This window comes from Eleutherodactylus coqui, chromosome 8 (assembly GCF_035609145.1).
Source record: "Eleutherodactylus coqui strain aEleCoq1 chromosome 8, aEleCoq1.hap1, whole genome shotgun sequence".
NCBI classification, from domain to species: Eukaryota; Metazoa; Chordata; class Amphibia; order Anura; family Eleutherodactylidae; genus Eleutherodactylus; species Eleutherodactylus coqui.
In genome coordinates, this window is record NC_089844.1 from 16,217,760 (window position 1) to 16,237,416 (window position 19,657).

At 49.9% G+C, this 19,657-nt stretch overlaps 1 protein-coding gene across 1 annotated transcript in view; it reads left to right on the forward strand.

Moving 5' to 3' along the window:
• The first annotated feature begins 1,519 nt into the window (after positions 1-1,519).
• The window catches only part of KIF5C (kinesin family member 5C), a 94,031-nt gene continuing 75,893 nt past the window's right edge, over positions 1,520-19,657 (forward strand). Inside the window, exons 1-3 of the mRNA XM_066575191.1 lie at positions 1,520-1,692; positions 8,382-8,472; positions 17,806-17,879. Coding sequence (XP_066431288.1) covers positions 1,567-1,692; positions 8,382-8,472; positions 17,806-17,879 — 291 coding nt within the window. The 5' untranslated portion in view covers positions 1,520-1,566. The remainder of the gene's footprint in view (positions 1,693-8,381; positions 8,473-17,805; positions 17,880-19,657) is intronic.

Sequence of the window (19,657 nt, forward strand, 5' to 3'; positions counted from 1 at the left end):
TGTGGGTGCACACAGACTTCCCATAGCGGAGTTGTACCTGCCTGTGACTATGAAAAAAGGCCAGACTGACTAGGGCATGGAGTGTGGGCCGAAGCCCATCTGTATTTTATCTGATGTTAGCTCAGCTGTCCGGGGCACTGCATTGGGATTTATTTATGTACCGCCGATGGGTTCCAGGGAGCCACCCATGCTGCGGGTCCACACAGACTTCCCATAGCGGAGTTGTACCTGCCTGTGACTAATAATAAAAAAAACCCAGTCTGACTGGGGCATGCAGTGTGGGCCGAAGCCCACCTGTATTTAATCTGACGTTAGCTCTACTATCCGTGGCACTGCATTGGGACAAACTACAGGAGCGATACAGCGCTAATGAGACGTGCACAGCTACGCTAGCATAGGAGTCCGCTGTAGGCCCACAATTGCTGAGGGTTTGTGCAGAGGCCTATGTCCTGGGTGCAGTGAAAGTCCGATTCCTGCCTAGGATTGCTGAAGCTGTTGGCCGAGGCCTATGTCCCGGGGGAACTGCAACTGCGCCAGGTTGGGGCTGTGGAGCCTTTTCCTGCTAATCCAGTCATTGGAGCGCTGAAAGCTAACTGATTTAATGAGCCCGTCGCAGATGAACTAGCATCAAAGTCCGCTTCATGCCTATGATTGCTGAAGCTGTCTTCCAGATCATCTGAAGAGTTGCTATAAGCAATTTTGGATTTAGGGTTTTCCTAGGGGGGCTTACTCTTTCTGCCATTATACAATGGCGCCATCTGCTGGCTAGAGCCAGTACTGTGGTATAGGACATGCTGGAGAGGCACCCGACAACAGAGCAGCCAGTAATATACAGTAAGAATACCCTGCCGGACGTCTTCTAACATCGAAGCTGTACAGCCTGCAATCAGAATGTCTTCAGACGTCAGATGTTACAGTGGGTGGCGCTGCAGAGGTACTGCTCCCATCTTCTTTGTAAAGCAGAGGTAACAGATATCATTAAACTGTCCCATTCCTCGGCTCAGTGGACTGATGAAGTATTTATCTCTTTGCTCAGATTGTCTGCTGTTATTTGAAGTCTCTGTGTGTGAACATTGGAGCCCCCTGTCCACGGCCGAGGCGGACTATCGCTGGTGATATTCCGCCACAGGGGAGGAGGGGGGAGCGCTTTCAGGTCTCTGAGGTCAGCCTATCTGATAGATAGGCTCACCGCCAAGAATCATGGCAAGCCGCGATTTAAATCCCGCGAGCGAAGAATCGCTATGATTCTCCACTAATGGACGCACCGCACACGGAACTGCACACAGATAACATAAAATCCGTTTCTATGACGCTCTGCTGGATGTTTTGGCAGACTATTCTGCTCGCGTGCTCTGTGAGGCTCCAGCTGCCTCCTGATGGGAGTTGTAGTTCCCGCCGCACCTGCCAGGACTACACTTCCCATGATGCCTCGGTGTGGGCGGGGCCTCGGGGATGCAGTGATGAGCGGCTGGTGCTGATGCAGGATGGCTGGGCTGGCGGCGGCACACAGGGGCGGCCACTGACCGCGCACACCGGAGCCTGGGCGGCGGCGGAGGACTCGGGAAGATGGCAGACCCCGCCGAGTGCAGCATCAAGGTGATGTGCCGCTTCCGGCCGCTGAACGGCGCCGAGATCCAGCGGGGAGACAAGTTCATCCCGGCGTTCAAGGGAGACGACACCATCGTGATCGGGGTGAGTGCGGCGGAGGGTGCAATGTGCCTGGACGGCAGCGAGGGGGTGGCAGGGAGGGCATCCGTCAGTGGGGAGACCCCGGCATATAGCGGGAGGGGGCTGCAGTGTATGCACCTGTCAACGGGGGGCGCCCCGGTATATAATGGATGGATGCAATGTATATGTACGGCAGGGAGGAGGCTGCAGTGTATACATCTGTCTATGGGGGGCGCCCCGGTATATAATGGATGCAATGTATATGTACGGCAGGGAGGGGGTGCAGTGTATACATCTGTCTATGGGGGGCGCCCCGGTATATAATGGATGCAATGTATATGTACGGCAGGGAGGGGGCTGCAGTGTATACATCTGTCTATGGGGGGCGCCCCGGTATATAATGGATGGATGCAATGTCTATGTACCGCAGGGAGGGGGCTGCAGTGTATACATCTGTCTATGGGGGGCGCCCCGGTATATAATGGATGGATGCAATGTATATGTACGGCAGGGAGGAGGCTGCAGTGTATACATCTGTCTATGGGGGGCGCCCCGGTATATAATGGATGCAATGTATATGTACGGCAGGGAGGAGGCTGCAGTGTATACATCTGTCTATGGGGGGCGCCCCGGTATATAATGGATGGATGCAATGTATATGTACCGCAGGGAGGGGGTGCAGTGTATGCACTGGCCTGTGGGGGGCGCCCCAGTATATAATGGATGGATGCAATGTATATGTACGGCAGGGGGGGCTGCAGTGTATACATCTGTCTATGGGGGGCGCCCCAGTATATGATGGATAGATGCAATGTATATGTACTGCAGGGAGGGGGTGCAGTGTACGCACCTATCTATGGGGGGCGCCCCAGTATATAATGGATGGATGCAATGTATATGTACGGCAGGGAGGGGGTGCAGTGTATGCACTGGCCTGTGGGGGGCGCCCCAGTATATAATGGATGGATGCAATGTATATGTACGGCAGGGAGGGGGCTGCAGTGTACGCACCTATCTATGGGGGGCGCCCCAGTATATAATGGATGGATGCAATGTATATGTACCGCAGGGAGGGGGTGCAGTGTACGCACCTATCTATGGGGGGCGCCCCAGTATATAATGGATGGATGCAATGTATATGTACCGCAGGGAGGAGGCTGCAGTGTATACATCGGTCTATGGGGGGGGGGCACCCCGGTATATAATGGATAGATGCAATGTATATGTACCGCAGGGAGGGGGTGCAGTGTACGCACTGGCCTGTGGGGGGCGCCCCAGTATATAATGGATGGATGCAATGTATATGTACCGCAGGGAGGGGGTGCAGTGTACGCACCTATCTATGGGGGGCGCCCCAGTATATAATGGATGGATGCATGCAATGTATATGTACCGCAGGGAGGAGGCTGCAGTGTATACATCGGTCTATGGGGGGGGGGGCACCCCGGTATATAATGGATAGATGCAATGTATATGTACCGCAGGGAGGGGGTGCAGTGTACGCACTGGCCTGTGGGGGGCGCCCCAGTATATAATGGATGGATGCAATGTATATGTATCGCAGGGAGGGGGCTGCAGTGTACGCACCTATCTATGGGGGGTGCCCCAGCATATATAGGATGGATGCAATGTATATGTACGGCAGAGAGGGGGCTGCAGTGTATGCACCGGCCTATGGGGGGGGGGGGGGCACCCCAGTATATAATGGATGGATGCAATGTATATGTACTGCATATACTTATGTCATCAGGCACCTATATAATGTAACCTGGGGCTGATATTATATAGGTGGACTGCAGTCTGATCCACTATACAGAGGATGGATGAAGTCTGGGAGGGGTGCAATATATAAAGGGGGGTTGTATAACAGGGGTATAATAATGTGTTGTATAGGGACGGTGTCATGTATAATATGGTGGGATATATAGGAGAGGTGCAGTGCTAATGCTGCTGTATACAGCGATGGGTATTATACATATATACAACATGGCAGTATAGTGTACAGTCATCAGACATGGCTTTATTATGTAATGTGTCTATGGGGGGTGACCTCTATATAAGAGGATTTGTGTCTGTCGGGACCTCGTACAACTACAGTGAGGGCTGCAGTCACGCTGCTCCTCTATACGGGGGGTGCTCTGTATACTTCTGTATCGGGGGGGGGGGGGGATGCGCTCTGTATACTTCTGTATTGGGGGGGGGGGGTGATGGGCTCTGTATACTTCTGTATCGGGGGGGATGCGCTCTGTATACTTCTGTATTAGGGGGGCGAGGAGGGGTGATGCGCTGTGTATACTTCTTCTGTATTGGGTGGGGGGGGGGATATGCTCTGTATACTTCTTCTGTATTGGGTGGGGGGATATGCTCTGTACCTGTAGGACCGGGATAAGCGTCTGCCTACTTCTGCTCATTGTCTTTGTGTTGTACATGGTGGGGGGGATCAGCGTCGTCTACCTGACACTGAGGATTTGCGCTACAAGCGTTATACACGAGGCCACAATATAATCTATATTGCTTCATTGTACAGATACGTCTGGATGGGGCATATACATGAAGTGCAGGGGCTTCAGGCACCTGTATACAGTCAGTATATACATCTGTGCATTGTTAGGAGGTGGGGGATGCAGGTTATATTAGGGGAGGGGGCTGCTCTTCCCTTCCTTGTATTGATTATACGGGGGTGGGGGGGGATAACCTGTAGATGGGGGGAGGGGAGGCTGATGATGAATGTGGAAGATCCCCTCCAGAGATCTGCTGTTCTTCACTGACTACAATGAGGGCTAGATAATAGATTGCAGAGCAGGGGCCACGCAGGGTCACCGGGGCCACATGATCAGCAGTGTGCCCCCTCCTGGCATTGTGTGCAGCGCTGCCCCTCTCCATCATCCTCCTGGCAGCCTGTTTCTGCTGCAGCCTCAGGATGGAATCATGGAGCTGAGCGCATGCTCCGGAGGCTGCAGAGGACCAGCTGCTCCACACATCGCTGCCGGCTCCTCCATCGTCTTGTTGATCCTTAAAGCCACAGATCCGCCAGTCCCGTGAGCGATGCGTGTAGAGCGCGGCGCCGCTTCCCGTAGATACAGCCTCACTATCCTGCAATCGTCGACACGTTTTGCAACTTTGTAATATACTTTGTTTCAGTTCCTCCCCACTTCTCGAGATCTTTGCTGTTCGGTGCATTTTCTAAATCCGCGCCGCGCACGGACGGGACAGGAAAAAGGCAAATGGCATTAAATTTTAAAAAAATGCTATACTCCTTTATTCCTGCCCCTCCCAGTTCAGCGCCGCACGGGACCCGGAAGAAGCGCCGGTCGATAACGGGCCGTTCATCGTCTACATGACCGCTCACAGCGGTGATTCTCCTATGGTCGCTGAAGCCAGTGAACGGCATGTGACCGCTCGCCGCTTCTACCGTGTCCCGTGCAGCGAGCACCAAGAATGCAGCGCTGGATGGGAAGCGGCGAGGACAGGCCAGTATTCAGTTTTTCTTCTTTTTATGTCCGTTTGACCATTAAAGTCCCCAGAAACCCCATTAATGTGGCCGTATAAATAGATATGTAAATTTCCGTCTTTACTGCGGACCGAATTCGCGAATCTGAAAGTGGCGCAAGGCTAATTTCACATGGACAAGCGTGATATCGGGCCGTGATACTCGGGAACGTGTGATATATATTGATGTGAGGCGTTTTTGAGTAATACGCGGTGCTAAAAGCCCCTTGATCTGTTGGGCCGCTCGCACCCGCGGTTTCTTTTCACGTACGCATTACACGAACACACGCATGTTCAGGCAGTCGCTGTGTATTCTATGCATGGTGCAGCCATGCTTGTTTCTCCAGGCCCAGAGGGGGCGCTTCAAGCATAGAGGTGCAAGTGTCCTGAATGGTACGATTCAAGGTTCCGAGTAATCTGACCGCCACGAAGGTGAAGAGACGTCACGGAGGGAAGACCTCCTTATCCCACCCCTCGCAGTGCTTCAGTTCCTTCTAAGGGTCCTTTGTCCCCGACTCTGGTCACACAGCAGTGATTCCTCAGCGGACGGCGGCCGAGCGCGCTGGGATCGCTTGCTGCGATTTGCCATGATTTTAGATGCGGTTAAGTAGAAACTACAACTGCATGGAAAACCGCAGCAAAACCGCAGGCAGCTGTATTTTATGAAATCCTCCCCCGCGCTGTCTGAACGCCCCGAAGGATCGAGTCACACAAGTTGCCACAGAAGAATCTGATATGTCCAACGCTTGTGGACGGACCGCCGGGTAACGGTCCTTCATGACCACCTGGCTGCCGGGTACAAACGTTCGCCCTGCTGTTGGCTGTGTAGAAGGGACAACGGTCGTCCAACAAACGAGAGAATGCTGGTACATCGGCTGCTGGGCGGTTTGTTACTCCATCGGGAGGGAGGGGGGAAGAAAGATTGTAGCGACCATTGTTGGTTCCCGCTCCAGTGATTTTATTTTTTGCTCCATGTAACGCCGCGCTGGGCCTCATGCCCGTGGGCGGGTCGGATTCCATGTTGGGAATCCGCTCGTGCCAGCAGCCAGTGAGTCCTGCATACCTGTGTCTTGCAGGCTGTGGACCTCACCTCTCCCGGGTCGGCTGTACTGTGCATCGTCCTCGCGGCGTCACGTCAGACGTGCGCAGTACTGTTTGTTTAATCCCCTGCTTTCCCTCTGACACTGCGCACGGCCACTGATCGGATTGACATCGATGGAAGCCGTCCGTGCGGGAACCGCAGGAAAATGGAGCGTGCTGAAGGTCCGCAAAACAAATCCGCATGCTTTACTTAAGCTGTGGGCGCCCATGTCTCCCTATGGGCGGTTGAATTGCGTATCATCTACGTGGGTGCGCCGTGGGGATTACACAAATCAAATCCGTCTGTGGACGTGAGGCCTTACACGGGCGTATCAGCGTATCGGCACACGCAGCGAATAGAACCCAGTGATGTCATTCATTCGCATACACAGATTTACCCGCGCATTTCGGTCACACACAATTTTTTTTTTTTTTTTTGCACACCAAAGTTCTGATAGAAGTCAATGGGAATGCGCAAATATGTGCGCACAATGCGCTGGAAGATGAGCGAAGCACCGCGTAATTGTGCAGGAAGAAGAACTCCCCTTTAACTCATTAGAGTAATCAGCCATCTCAATGGCTGGCAGCATTGGTGCTTTTTTTTATTGGCACATACAAATGCACACGCCTTACACGTGCAAAAAAAGTACAGTAAAATACGGCGACGTGCGTGCGTAAAAACGCAGCGTTAATGCGTGCGCAAATACGCGTACGCTCATGTGAAGCCGCCTTAGGAGAAATCTATAAACGTGTGCTCCTCGACCTGCTCTGTTGATCGGCGCTTGTTACATCGGGCTGAGGATCGACTTGTGTAGAAGGACCCTATGACGCCCACTAGCGGTTTTCTTGCGCATGATTTTTCACGCGATATTGTTGTGGTTTTTTTTAACGCGATTGTCGATGGCGCTTTCTAATGTTAAAACCGCATCACACAAAAATTGCCAAACACCAATTTTTAACATTGGAAAGTCCCATTGACAATCGCGTGAAAAAAACACGCAAAAAAACGCAAGTGAGTGTTCGCCCTAAGACCGCTCTCACGCAGAACGTTTTTTTAATTTCAAACGCCGCGCTCGCGCTTTAAAGCGCCTTCATTGATTTCAGTGGGGCTTCTCAGACGAGCATTCGAATGCTGCATGTCTATCACTGCGGTTTTCGAACGCTGTCTTTATATTTTTGTGCGTTTCAGCGATGTGTCCCCCATCGAGTTGAATGTGGCGCGGTTTCAGCGGTGTCAAACATGGTAGAGCGTTTTACCACGTTTTTGACCGCAGCATTCTATGCCACCGGGGGTGAATGACAGCAGTGATGTCATCGGCTCGCCTTGCCTGCGCCGTTACTGCGCTAAAAGCTCACACTGAACGCTGTACAAAGCAGCGTTTTTACAATCACCTGTGTGAGAGCGGCGTAAGGCTACATATACACGCGCGCGCGAATCTCTTACGAGTTTTGTGCGCTGCGAGACGCCCCCAAAATTCCTGCACATGAACTCCATTCTTTTAGATGCGGTCTTACACGTGAGCGACGCTGCGAGGTAAAAAAAATAGCTGCACGTCCTATTATTTTTTTTTTCTTTTTCCATGTCCTTCGAAAACGCATCAGCCATTGATATCAGCAGGACGGTCAAACGCGTCGCATGCCGTACGCTCTACACGCGACGTGACGTTTCCCATTGAAATCAATAGCAGAGACTTGCTGATCGTGAAACAAGCGCCGGTGGATCGCCATTTCACAGAAGTGATGTTAGGTGTTCTTGCGTGTAAACGCCTCACATCCGCGGGTACAACGCTACTCAGTTACCCTGTCAGGATGCAAACAGAGAAGCCGCTCGCCTGCGCACTTATTAACGTGCGCCATATGAGTAAATAAGTCAGTGGCCCCGTCCTCTCCCTGGTCACCTGTGGCGGAGCGCCGCTGCGGATGTCGTGGGCGTCTCACCTGCCGGCTGCCCCCTAGGTAACGTGTTGTGCCTGTTTTGATGTCGGAGTGAGTTGGGCTTTGCTGTCCTCAGCCGGTCCCGCTCGCAGGCTTTTGTTACAGTGTGTGCGCCGCGGCTCGCAGATTAGTGCTGCACAATGGGAACATACCAGAGCGGCCGCCTCATTGTCTCCTTTATGCTAAATCTTCTGTTTCTTACATTTCAGCAAGGGAAGCCGTATGTTTTCGACAAAGTTTTACCTCCGAACACGAGCCAAGAGCAAGTGTACAACGCCTGCGCCAAGCAGATCGTCAAAGGTAAGCCGCCATTATCGCTGTCAGGAGCTCCTGCAGTAAAGCTTCTCTCCGCAGGTGATCCCGCTCTCGTCCGCCTCACCGGCCTTTAGGAAGCCGCAATCTCGGGGGAATATTATTGGGTCTTCACACTGGAGAGGGACATTAGTCGCCCCCTGTCTGCGGCGTGGAGGGGCGCTGTCACCTAGGATTCTCCTCTCTGACTGAAATGGTTGCTCTGCAGGTGGGAAATAATACTGCTTGGCCGCGCAGAGACGCCATTTTGTTATGTGGGGAAGAAAACGCACTGTGAAAAGACTGACTGACTTTATTGCTCCTAGCAGCCAATCACGGCTCAGCTTTCACTTTGCCAGAGCAGCTTGTTGCCCCTAGCAGCCAATCGCGGCTCAGCTTTCACTTTGCCAGAGCAGCTTGTTGCCCCTAGCAGCCAATCGCGGCTCAGCTTTCACTTTGCCAGAGCAGCTTGTTGCCCCTAGCAGCCAATCGCGGCTCAGCTTTCACTTTGCCAGAGCAGCTTGTTGCCCCTAGCAGCCAATCGCGGCTCAGCTTTCACTTTGCCAGAGCAGCTTGTTGCCCCTAGCAGCCAATCGCGGCTCAGCTTTCACTTTGCCAGAGCAGCTTGTTGCCCCTAGCAGCCAATCGCGGCTCAGCTTTCACTTTGCCAGAGCAGCTTGTTGCCCCTAGCAGCCAATCGCGGCTCAGCTTTCACTTTGCCAGAGCAGCTTGTTGCCCCTAGCAGCCAATCGCGGCTCAGCTTTCACTTTGCCAGAGCAGCTTGTTGCCCCTAGCAGCCAATCGCGGCTCAGCTTTCACTTTGCCAGAGCAGCTTGTTGCCCCTAGCAGCCAATCGCGGCTCAGCTTTCACTTTGCCAGAGCAGCTTGTTGCCCCTAGCAGCCAATCGCGGCTCAGCTTTCACTTTGCCAGAGCAGCTCGTTGCCCCTAGCAGCCAATCGCGGCTCAGCTTTCACTTTGCCAGAGCAGCTTGTTGCCCCGAGCAGCCAATCACGGCTCAGCTTTCACTTTGGCTCCATAGGAAGGCTCCATAGTGAAACATGGGCTACAAACCCTCGCGTGTGGCGGGCATATTGCCGGATCAGAGAGGTTTTTGTTTCGGGTTGTTGCATGCTACAAAACATGACGTGTGAAAGAAGCAAGTGCTTTGGCGCTCGCGGCACTATGATGGGTTCCTCTTTAGCACGGAGCTTCCTATTTTGGTGGGCGGCTGGAGTGCTGGTAGGGGGTCAGAGCTGAGCCGCCACCTGCTAAACGGTTTGGAGCTCCGAATCCAAGATGGCACCCGCTCCCTGTGCTGGCGTCGCCTCCTCTGCCAAGCGCTGGCTGCGTCCTCCAAGGAAAGGGTAGAGCTGAATGTTCTACATGCGGACCTTGCCGGTGGCCACATACGATCGCGCGGCGGACCGCAGTTGTCCTGCGGGCCTCGAGTTTGACACGTGTGCGTTAGAAAGTCAGCAGAGAGGATTTATTGAAACAATCGGTTACCATGTTACAGAAATGCCCATAAAGAGCTCGCCATCTCCCCTGTGAGAGCGCCCCACGAAACGGCCTCCTGTACCCCTGCTGTACGAACCAGAGCCTCTCCGGACCATCAGTACGTCCTCTCAGCGTAGCCGTCCTAAAAGACGTAAACGTTACAAAGCTGAGATTCGCTGTAATGAAAGGCCATAAAGGAGACTATCTGCCAACCGCGGCGCTCCGTGTCACGGATACTATGAGCGCGGCGGTAGTCAGGGGGAACCCTTGTGTGGGATAATTCCACAGCAGTGAACCGCCTTCGTACGTCATTGTTTGTGGCCAGAGAGTCACATTAGATACGTGCTTCCAGTGTTGCTAGGCAACAGCTTTCTATGTAGAACCGCCATGTAATCGTGACTGCAGCGTGCGGGAGGTGATTTCCCTCGGTGCTTGTTTCGTACGTCTCGGGTTCACTTACTCTTCTCTGACTTTCTTCTATGAAGGGATCGTCTCGTGCGGCGAATGCGCCGATGATTTATCCATTCTGATTTGCGGATGGACAATCCACAGCGTGTTACAATCGCGGCGTAAAGCGTTAGATTGTAGCAAATCTCATCCACACACTATGGGAACTAAAATCGACATGGAAATTGGCATATGATACGGATTTTAACCCCTTAGCCACCAGCCTATTTTATGCCTTAAAGGGGTTGTCCCGCGCCGAAACGGTTTTTTTTTTTTTTTCAATAGCCCCCCCGTTCGGCGCGAGACAAACCCGATGCAGGGGTTTAAAAAAAAACAACGGATAGTACTTACCCGAATCCCCGCGCTCCGGTGACTTCTTACTTACCTTGCGAAGATGGCTGCCGGGATCTTCACCCTCGGTGGACCGCAGGTCTTCTGTGCGGTCCATTGCCGATTCCAGCCTCCTGATTGGCTGGAATCGGGATACGTGATGGGGCGGAGCTACGAAGAGCCACTCTCTGGCACGAGCGGCCCCATTCAGAAGGGAGAAGACCGGACTGCGCAAGCGCGTCTAATCGGGCGATTAGACGCTGAAAATTAGACGGCACCATGGAGACGAGGACGCTAGCAACGGAGCAGGTAAGTGAATAACTTCTGCATGGCTCATAATTAATGCACGATGTACATTACAAAGTGCATTAATATGGCCATACAGAAGTGTATAGACCCACTTGCTTTTGCGGGACAACCCCTTTAAGGACAAAACAATTTTCTTAGTCGCATTGCAAGAGCCGCAACGCATTGACCGCCGTATCGGGGCTTGTTTCTATCAAATGAGTTGTATACACATATAATGTGTTGTAGAAGCTTTATTACATTTTTTCGGGGAGATGGAAACATACCCCCTGAGGGGTGGGGTGTAAATACCCCCTGAGGGGTGGGGTGTAAATACCCCCTGAGGGGTGGGGTGTAAATACCCCCTGAAGGTGGGGGCTCGCAGATTGTGTGTGTTGCAAGATGCACAGAAATAGAACTCATTATTTGCAATGGGTGTAATTTATGTTTTTGGGGGTTTTTTTGTTCTTTTTTTGGGCTGCATGTCCTGTTTTCTGGTGATTCCGCAGAAAACTCGCACATTACTTCCTATGGATTAATAAAAAAAAAAAATACACGTAGAGGTGTTTTGTTTTTTTTCTTAAGCCTTTTTGTGATTTTCGTGGTTTGAAAGTCACATGTACCGCGCTGCATTTTTCTCACACAGTGCATCGCATTCACAGACAAGCCTACATGTTTGCAGACGTGATACCGGTCTGAATTTCTCGGACTGATCTTGCCCTCGCCCGTGTAAATCCAGCCTTACGCGGTGTGAGAGTAGTAGAAAGGGTACTCGCTGCTGTCGGGACATGTGAGCTGCTGTAGTTTTGCAACAACTCGAGAACCGCAGGTTGGAGATCAGCGAGTTTAAGTGAAAGAAAGATTAAAGAGAATGGCGCTTGGGCGAAGCACAACTTGGGTAAAGAAATCGTTTTTAATCATTAGAACATAAAGGCAGTCGCCCGGCGTGAGCGGTCAGACCCCCAGTCCAGGTAGAAGGGGGTGAGCTCCCCACCTTAAAGGCGCCTTCAAGACTCAATCAATCCACCAAACATCAACAGACTGGGCAGCGCTGCAGGACCCGACGCCGCGATCCAAAAGGGTTCCCAGGAACAAAAATAACAACAACAACTTTGCCGTAAGCGATCGGCGTCTGCGCTGCGTTTACTTTCAGAATCTACAAGTAGCGCCGACCCGTTTTTGTTGTTTTTTGTTTTGTTCCTGCGGTTTAAAGGGAAGAGATGGTCGCCATCATCCGCTCAGTAGACTGCCGATCAGCCGCGAAAAGATGATTTTTGTGTGAAATAACCGATAATGGAAGTAATAATTCCTGCTGGCGTCCTTGCAGGATAACGCGGCCGCATCCATAGGACATCTTAGGATAACGCGGCCGCATCCGTGGGACATCTTCTAAGGACACTTGTCTGTGTGGGGGAGGGGACCTTTGTGTAGTCCCAGTTTTCGTGCCTCCTAAATCTGCTGTGTAACTCGTTTCTCTGGCAAGTGCTTGCTGGCTAAATGTTAATTATTGATGTGCGGAGCTGCGCTTCCTCTCCCCGCTCTGCTTAATGCTGACACGGCTGGTGGGGGTTATTCTCCATCGCATCGCGTGGAATTATGCCGCTTGTTACATCGGATAATAGGCCCCTAATTACAGGTGGAGAATGGTGCATTGTACGTAAGTGCGAGGAGAAAGAGGAAAAATATGCGCATTTTTATTTAGTCTGATGCGGCCATTATGGAATCCTCTCCACGTTTCCACTGGAGACCCCCATGTTAAACGCTCAGTGCGGGGGCGGGGTGACGCAGGATCACTTGGCTGGAAATCAATGATGCAGAGACGCCGCTCTTTGTTCTTGCTGGAGATTTTCAGGAGACATCGATATCAAAGATGGAGCCCGGCGGCTGACAGTGGGGCCACCTAACTTCCAGTTTTCTTTTTCTCAATGCGGCATTTCAAAAACCATATATGATATCCATAGGGCCTCGCAGACTTGCGCATTAGATTTTCGAGCGCTGTGTTCTATTTTCACACATTAAAGTGAACGATTTATTGTTCGCTCATCGGCTGCTTTTATACTGAATGATTATAGATTTTTTTTTTTGACTGTTAATAGTTGCGTGTAAAAGGGCCCCTTGACAACACGGCTGCGTCCCGCACGGTCGGGGTTTGTATGGAGGCTGATCCCACACCATACAACGTGGGTATTGACTTTCTTACAGCGGACAGCTGTGACCAGTGGGACTGCTGACCGCATCCACTAACTCTGTATATAACGCTGTCAGCTCTGAGACCGGCATCTGAATCCTCCAATCGGAGGTCCTGAACACCCCACCCCCCCACCCGATGCGTTTGCCTGTGCTATTTTGTTACCATGGCAGCCTGGAGCTGATTGCGTGCCTGTGGCGTGGTTGGAATGACTGCCCGTCACATCACTATGGTTTTACATTATGCTGCAGCAGCGATCAAACAATCGGGACCAAAAAAATAAAAAGGAAGTTTTAATTATGAAAATATGGCAATATTTTATTGTTTAAAAAAAATCAAATCCGTAAAAAACAAAAACGCACAACACCACAAGTGCGCTTAATTAGCAACCTCAACCAGCTCATGTGAACGTCTGTTACCAACCATCACCGTCATCTCGGCTCTGACCTGGATTGTTATCGGCATCTTCTGCCGCTGGTCGGACCCGCGATCAGCGCTTACCAGATCACATAATTCAACATAACTTTATTAATACTCAACATGACATCATCAGAACTCAAAAATAGTTGCAAGTATTGAAAAAAAATGACTCCACCTCTTATCTTCTAATGTATCCTGTGACCTCCTTATCCCTGGGCTGAATCCAATATGGCTGCCACAAAGATGGCTGACAAATGTCACCTTAGTGCCAAAAAGTTTTCTCCACCCAACAAAGTGTTCTACAAAGTTACCTGCTTGCTTGTCTTTTCATTCAGAGGATATTCTGGGTGACTTTTGAATCGGCCTGTATTTAGTATATCAGGTCATTGTGGTTTGCCAGATCTCTGCTTGCAGTCACTGAATGGCACCTATTGTTTTATTTCAGAGGTTTGAAGTCTGTCCCGGTCTTGTGGTGACCGCGCAGTTCAATAGCTTGTTGCCAAAGCCCTTTCTACTGACGAGTGTTCTCACATCGCCGGCACAGTTTTCCATTCTTCTGAATCTAACAACTGCTTCCATTCAATGACTTCAAGCAGAGATGTTGCACGTAATTTCTCTGCGTAATGTACACTTCTGTAATACGCTGTGAATACACACATTGATATATATTGACCCGCTCACGTGATATTTTTTTGGAGGGGGTTTAGTGCGTATAATACCGTTGTACCGTGTATTACGCGTGATGGAACCTATTGTTCTCTAAGGGCGCCCAATAAACACCGCACAAACGCAAATAAAAAACAAGTCACACAGTGCATGACGGCGCACGTGAGATACTACGATGCGCTTTGCACCATAACCGCCCTACGCAGCAATAGCCGGCTCACACAGCGGTAAAACGCTGCATAAGGCCGCTCACACGTAGCCCGCTGGCAAAGTGTCACAATTTTACTTTCGCTTTCGGCCAACTGCGTATTTTAGCGCACTCCGTCATTGTGATGGGTGATGAGGTCCGTAGACAGCCAAAAATAGCGCAGACGGCGCTCGAAAATCTCAATCGAACACATGTCTGCGAAGCCCCACGGCGTGCTAAAAAGCGCCTGTGTGAGAGCGTCCGAATACACGCAGCAGTTTACGCGTACGGCTGTGAATAAGCCCCAACTATATTAGGAAACGGCGTCGTTACTGTGTAGCAGTTGAGCTTTGTTGACTGACCCTGGAAATCCCCTTTAAGGGTGGCTGATCTTTACCCGTCCCAAGCATCAGGATGTACAGATATGGCACCTGCTGCAAAGCATCGTGGGCCAAATAAATGCCGAAAAGGCAGCTGGAGGCTCCAACGCTTGTGAGAACACGGAGATGAAAGAGTCGGCGGCCGTTCGCTTTGTCAGCATTGTGGACGGCTGAATCTTGTATTCCGGAGCCGTACTCCCCTGATAGGACACAAATGAGGCTGAAATGGTTTGCAGCAGATCCCCATCTCGGCCTCCATTGTTTCATATGGAGGGAAATACAGTCTTTGTCCAAAAAATATAATTATATACAGTGGGGGAAAAAAGTATTTAGTCAGATCCCAATTGTACAAGTTCTCCTGTAATTGACATCATAGGTGGACCTCAACTATGAGAGACAACATCAGGAAACATCCAGAAAATCACATTGTCTGATTCTTAACGAATTTATTTGCAAATTATGGTGGAAAATAAGTATTTGGTCAATAACAAAAGTTCATCTCAGTACTTTGTTATATATCCGTTATTGGCAATGACAGAGGTCAGATGTTTTCTGTAAGTCCTCACAAGGTTGGCACACACTGTTGCTGGTATGTTGGCCCATTCCTCCATACAGATCTCCTCAGGAGCAGTGATGTTTTGGGGCTGTTGCTGGGCAACACAGACTCTCAACTCCCTGCAAAGGTTTTCTATAGGGTTGAGATCTGGAGACTGGCTAGGCCACTCCAGGACCTTGAAATGCTTCTTACGAAAAGCCACTCCTTCGTTGCCCCGGCGGTGTGCGTGGGATCATTGTCATGCTGAAAGACCCAGCCACGTTTCATCTTCAGTGCCCTTGCTGATGGAAGGAGGTTTGCACTCAGACCCTTACGATACATGGCCCCATTCCTTCTTTCATGTATACAAATCAGTCGTCCTGGTAACAGCCCCAAAGCATGATGTTACCACCCGCATGCTTCACAGTAGGTATGGTGTTCTTTGGATGCAACTCAGCAGTCTTTCTCCTCCAAACACGGAGTTGTGTTTCTGCCAAACAGTTCTACTTTGGTTTCATCTGACCATATGACATTCTCCCAATACTCTTCTGGATCATCCAACCTTCAGTCGGCCCCGGACATGTACTGGCTTAAGCAGGCGGATACGTCTGGTACTACAGGATCTGAGTCCCTGGGGGCGTAGTGTGTTACTGATGGTAGCCTTTGTTATGTTGGTCCTAGCTCTCTGCAGGTCATTTACTAGGTTCCCCCATGTGGTTCTGGGATTTTTGCTCACTGTTCTTGTGATCATTTTGACCCCACGGGGTGAGATCTTGCGTGGAGCCCCAGATCGAGGGAGATTATCAGTGGTCTTGTATCTCTTCCATTTTCTAATTATTGCTCTCACAGTTGATTTCTTCACACCAAGCTCCTTGCCTATTGCAGATTCAGTCTTCCCAGTCTGGTGCAGGGCTACAATTTTGTTTCTGGAGTCCTTCAACAGCTCTTTGGTCTTCACCATAGTGGAGTTTGGAGTGTGACTGCTGGAGGTTATGGAAAGGTGTCAAACAGGTGCCATTACTACAGGTAATGAGTGGAGGACAGAGGAGCCTCTTAAAGAAGAAGTTACAGGTCTGTGAGACCCCAAAATCCTGCTTGTTTGTAGGTGACCAAATACTTATTTTCCACCATAATTTGCAAATAAATTCGTTAATCAGACCATGTGATTTTTCTGGATGTTTTCTCATGTTGTCTCTCATAGTTGATGTCTACCTATGATGTCAATTACAGGAGGACTTGTACAATTGGGATCTGACTAAATACTTTTTCGACCCCACTGTGTATGTGTGTGTGTGTGTGTGTGTGTGTGTGTGTATATATGTATGTGTATATATATATATATATATATATATATATATATATTATAATATTTTTTCTCTTTTGCACATTGTTCTCTATGGGTGTGTAATCAACGCTGTCCTTATGCAATCACATTTTGTATGGGCGGCGTTGATACGCGCCATTGTGAAGTGGCAGAGAGGGAAGTTTTAAACAAAGAAAAGACAGGAAGACCAACATCTGCAGTCGTGCGCAGTATAACATCACTGCCGTACACGGCGGTAGGCCGGCTCACCACTAGCTCCACAGCAGTAAAACCCTGTGTGATCCACGCAGCGTTTTATGCAAATGGTCATGTTACCCCGCATCAAGGCACTTTTACAAGCAAAGACAATCTTTCAATCTATGTGCATAGTGTGTTAATGTCCATTAACATATTATCATCTTCATTTGCATGTAAAAGCACCTCCTAGGAGTTGTTTGCAGAGCCCAGTGTGTGAATAATCACACTCCCACCTGTGCAAACAGCTGCAGACACATTCCATTGTTCTCCTTGTTGTTGTCCACAGATTGCATTGTTCTCCTCTTGGCTAGCGTAAACATGCCGCGGGAGAACATCCTGCAGTCTATTAAAAGATGAGCGAAATACATTCAAATGGAATGTATCTACTCAGTTTTTTAGCGGCAGAACGATGGATTTTAAGTGAACTAAAATCCATAATAGAAACGAAAAGAGAGCACAATGCCTGCGTTAACATGTAACGATTATCGCTCATTTTTGGTCGTTTGGGCGAATTTTCAGTTATAATTTTTTTCGTGTAAAAGGGCCTTTACTTATATCAATGTCACAATTACACAGAGAAAGTTTTATATATATATATATATAATACACACACACACACTCATAGGGGAGGGCTGTTACTGACAATGAGTGTATGTATAATATTATACACACTCCCTATAGGGTAGGGATGTTACTGTCCTATTTATCTATCTATCTAGGATGTTGCTGACAATGAGTGGAGCTTTATAGGTTACGCTGGTGGGGGGTGGTATTTACGTCAAACTTATCTGCAACTCATTTTTACTGACTTCGCCTACTAACGCGTTTCCTTTCTTTTTGTTCAGATGTTTTGGATGGTTACAATGGAACCATTTTTGCCTACGGTCAGACGTCATCTGGAAAAACTCACACGATGGAGGTAATGATGGGATGTTGATCTGCGGCTCCTTCTACATGAGCAGACGCTAACCCTACGGCGGGTGTTGGGGAAATGATTGTTGCGGCGGCCCCCTGTTGGCTGCGGTGGCCCGAGTGGAAACTCCCTCTTGGGTCACGGTGGTGGCTCCTCTGACCAGAGGGATGACTCATGCAGCAGACTGGATACCTCAAAATGATGGTCAACCCTCACAGGTCTAAATGTCAGGTGACGCCAGTGCCTTGCAGATGAGATGTAGTGTAGAAATAGAGTCCAGTCCAGTGAAACAATGGTAAACTGAAGGCACACAGTTTACTTCAGAGCAGCAGTCCAAAGTTACAGTGAACAATTTGCAAGTGAATATTTGATAACTGATGCAAATTCTTAGACAGTCAGAATAAGGTGTAAAATTCTCTTCCTTCTACTCTTCTCTCAGGGAATCCGACGTCTGCATTGGGATTCGAGCTTTAGGACCTCAGCGTTTTTTCTTGTGGTGATATGGAGGGATTAGAACGGGCTCTCCTGTGGTTGTCACTAACACTCTGGCAGGGACAAGATAACTCCCAGTTGAAAGTGGCCACTCTTCCTCCGGACTTCGCGGGGTCTACCCTGACTTGGGCTCCTACCTAGCAAGGAGGAAAAAGGCTCTCCACCCATTGACACCACTACCTGACTCCCAGCGTTTAACCTAGGGAGTTCAGCCAGGCTTAGGCTGAACCTGGAAGCGCTAGCTCCGACAGACTGGTCCATGCCTGAGCTTGACTTGCCTACATCTTCCCTCTCCTTTCTTATTCTCTCTCTTCCCTGGCCTACGCTTAAGTCAACTCCTCCCCCTAACCAACTCGGAGATAGACAGCGATGACTGACAAGACACAGAACAGGTTAGGGTGTACTGGGCACGGACATACACAGGTTGGTTGACGCCGACAGTGACCTCTTTGTGGAAGACCGTACACATAACTCTACAACAATCAACACAGACACAAAGACACTCCACATGAAGTAGGTAGGTAAGGGCTGTCTAACTCTGGGCCACTACATCGTCCTCTATTATACCCTGTTTACCCAAAATTAAGACCTACCCTGATGTTTGGGAGGGTCTTCGGGAGGCTTGGAATACAAGCCCTACCCCAAAAATAAGTTGTACCTGCATTACATTAAAAAATAAGAATACCTTACCTAACAGCTCGTTCCAGGTCCCTCGCGCTGCTCTCCGACACACTTCTTGCAGTCCTCGTCCACCCACAGAAAATCACTTCCTGGTTATGGAATTCATAAATCTGATGGCTCTGATTGGTTCTTGAGCGCTGCTTAGCCAATCAATGCAGCGCTCGATGAACCAATGTGATCGCTGTGATTGGCGTATGGAACTCTTAAAATCAGGGCACCTACCAGTAACAATACCAGTATAATAGAAAGCACTGCCGCCCCCTAGTGTGTGGTTCAGGGGATATTTGGCAGTATGTGAGAAGCATCACTTGTAGCGGTCCACAGGTCATTTATCGGGCCTCTTTCACACGGATGACAGTGTGTTCTGTGCGATATGGTTGGGTTTTCTTGCGGCGATATCACGATTTTGTGTCCCTACAAAGCTGCACAATTTTGTAGCGCTCTTTGGCTGTGATTTTCCAGGGGGCTTGAAATATAAGCCCTAACTCGAAAATAAGTCCTAGCTGCATGAAAAATAAACCAAAAAAACAATACATCACCTAAGAGGCGCTATCCTGCTCTGTCGCGCGTCTCCTCTGTATTTCCAGCACTTGTTTGAAGTCCTCCAGCAG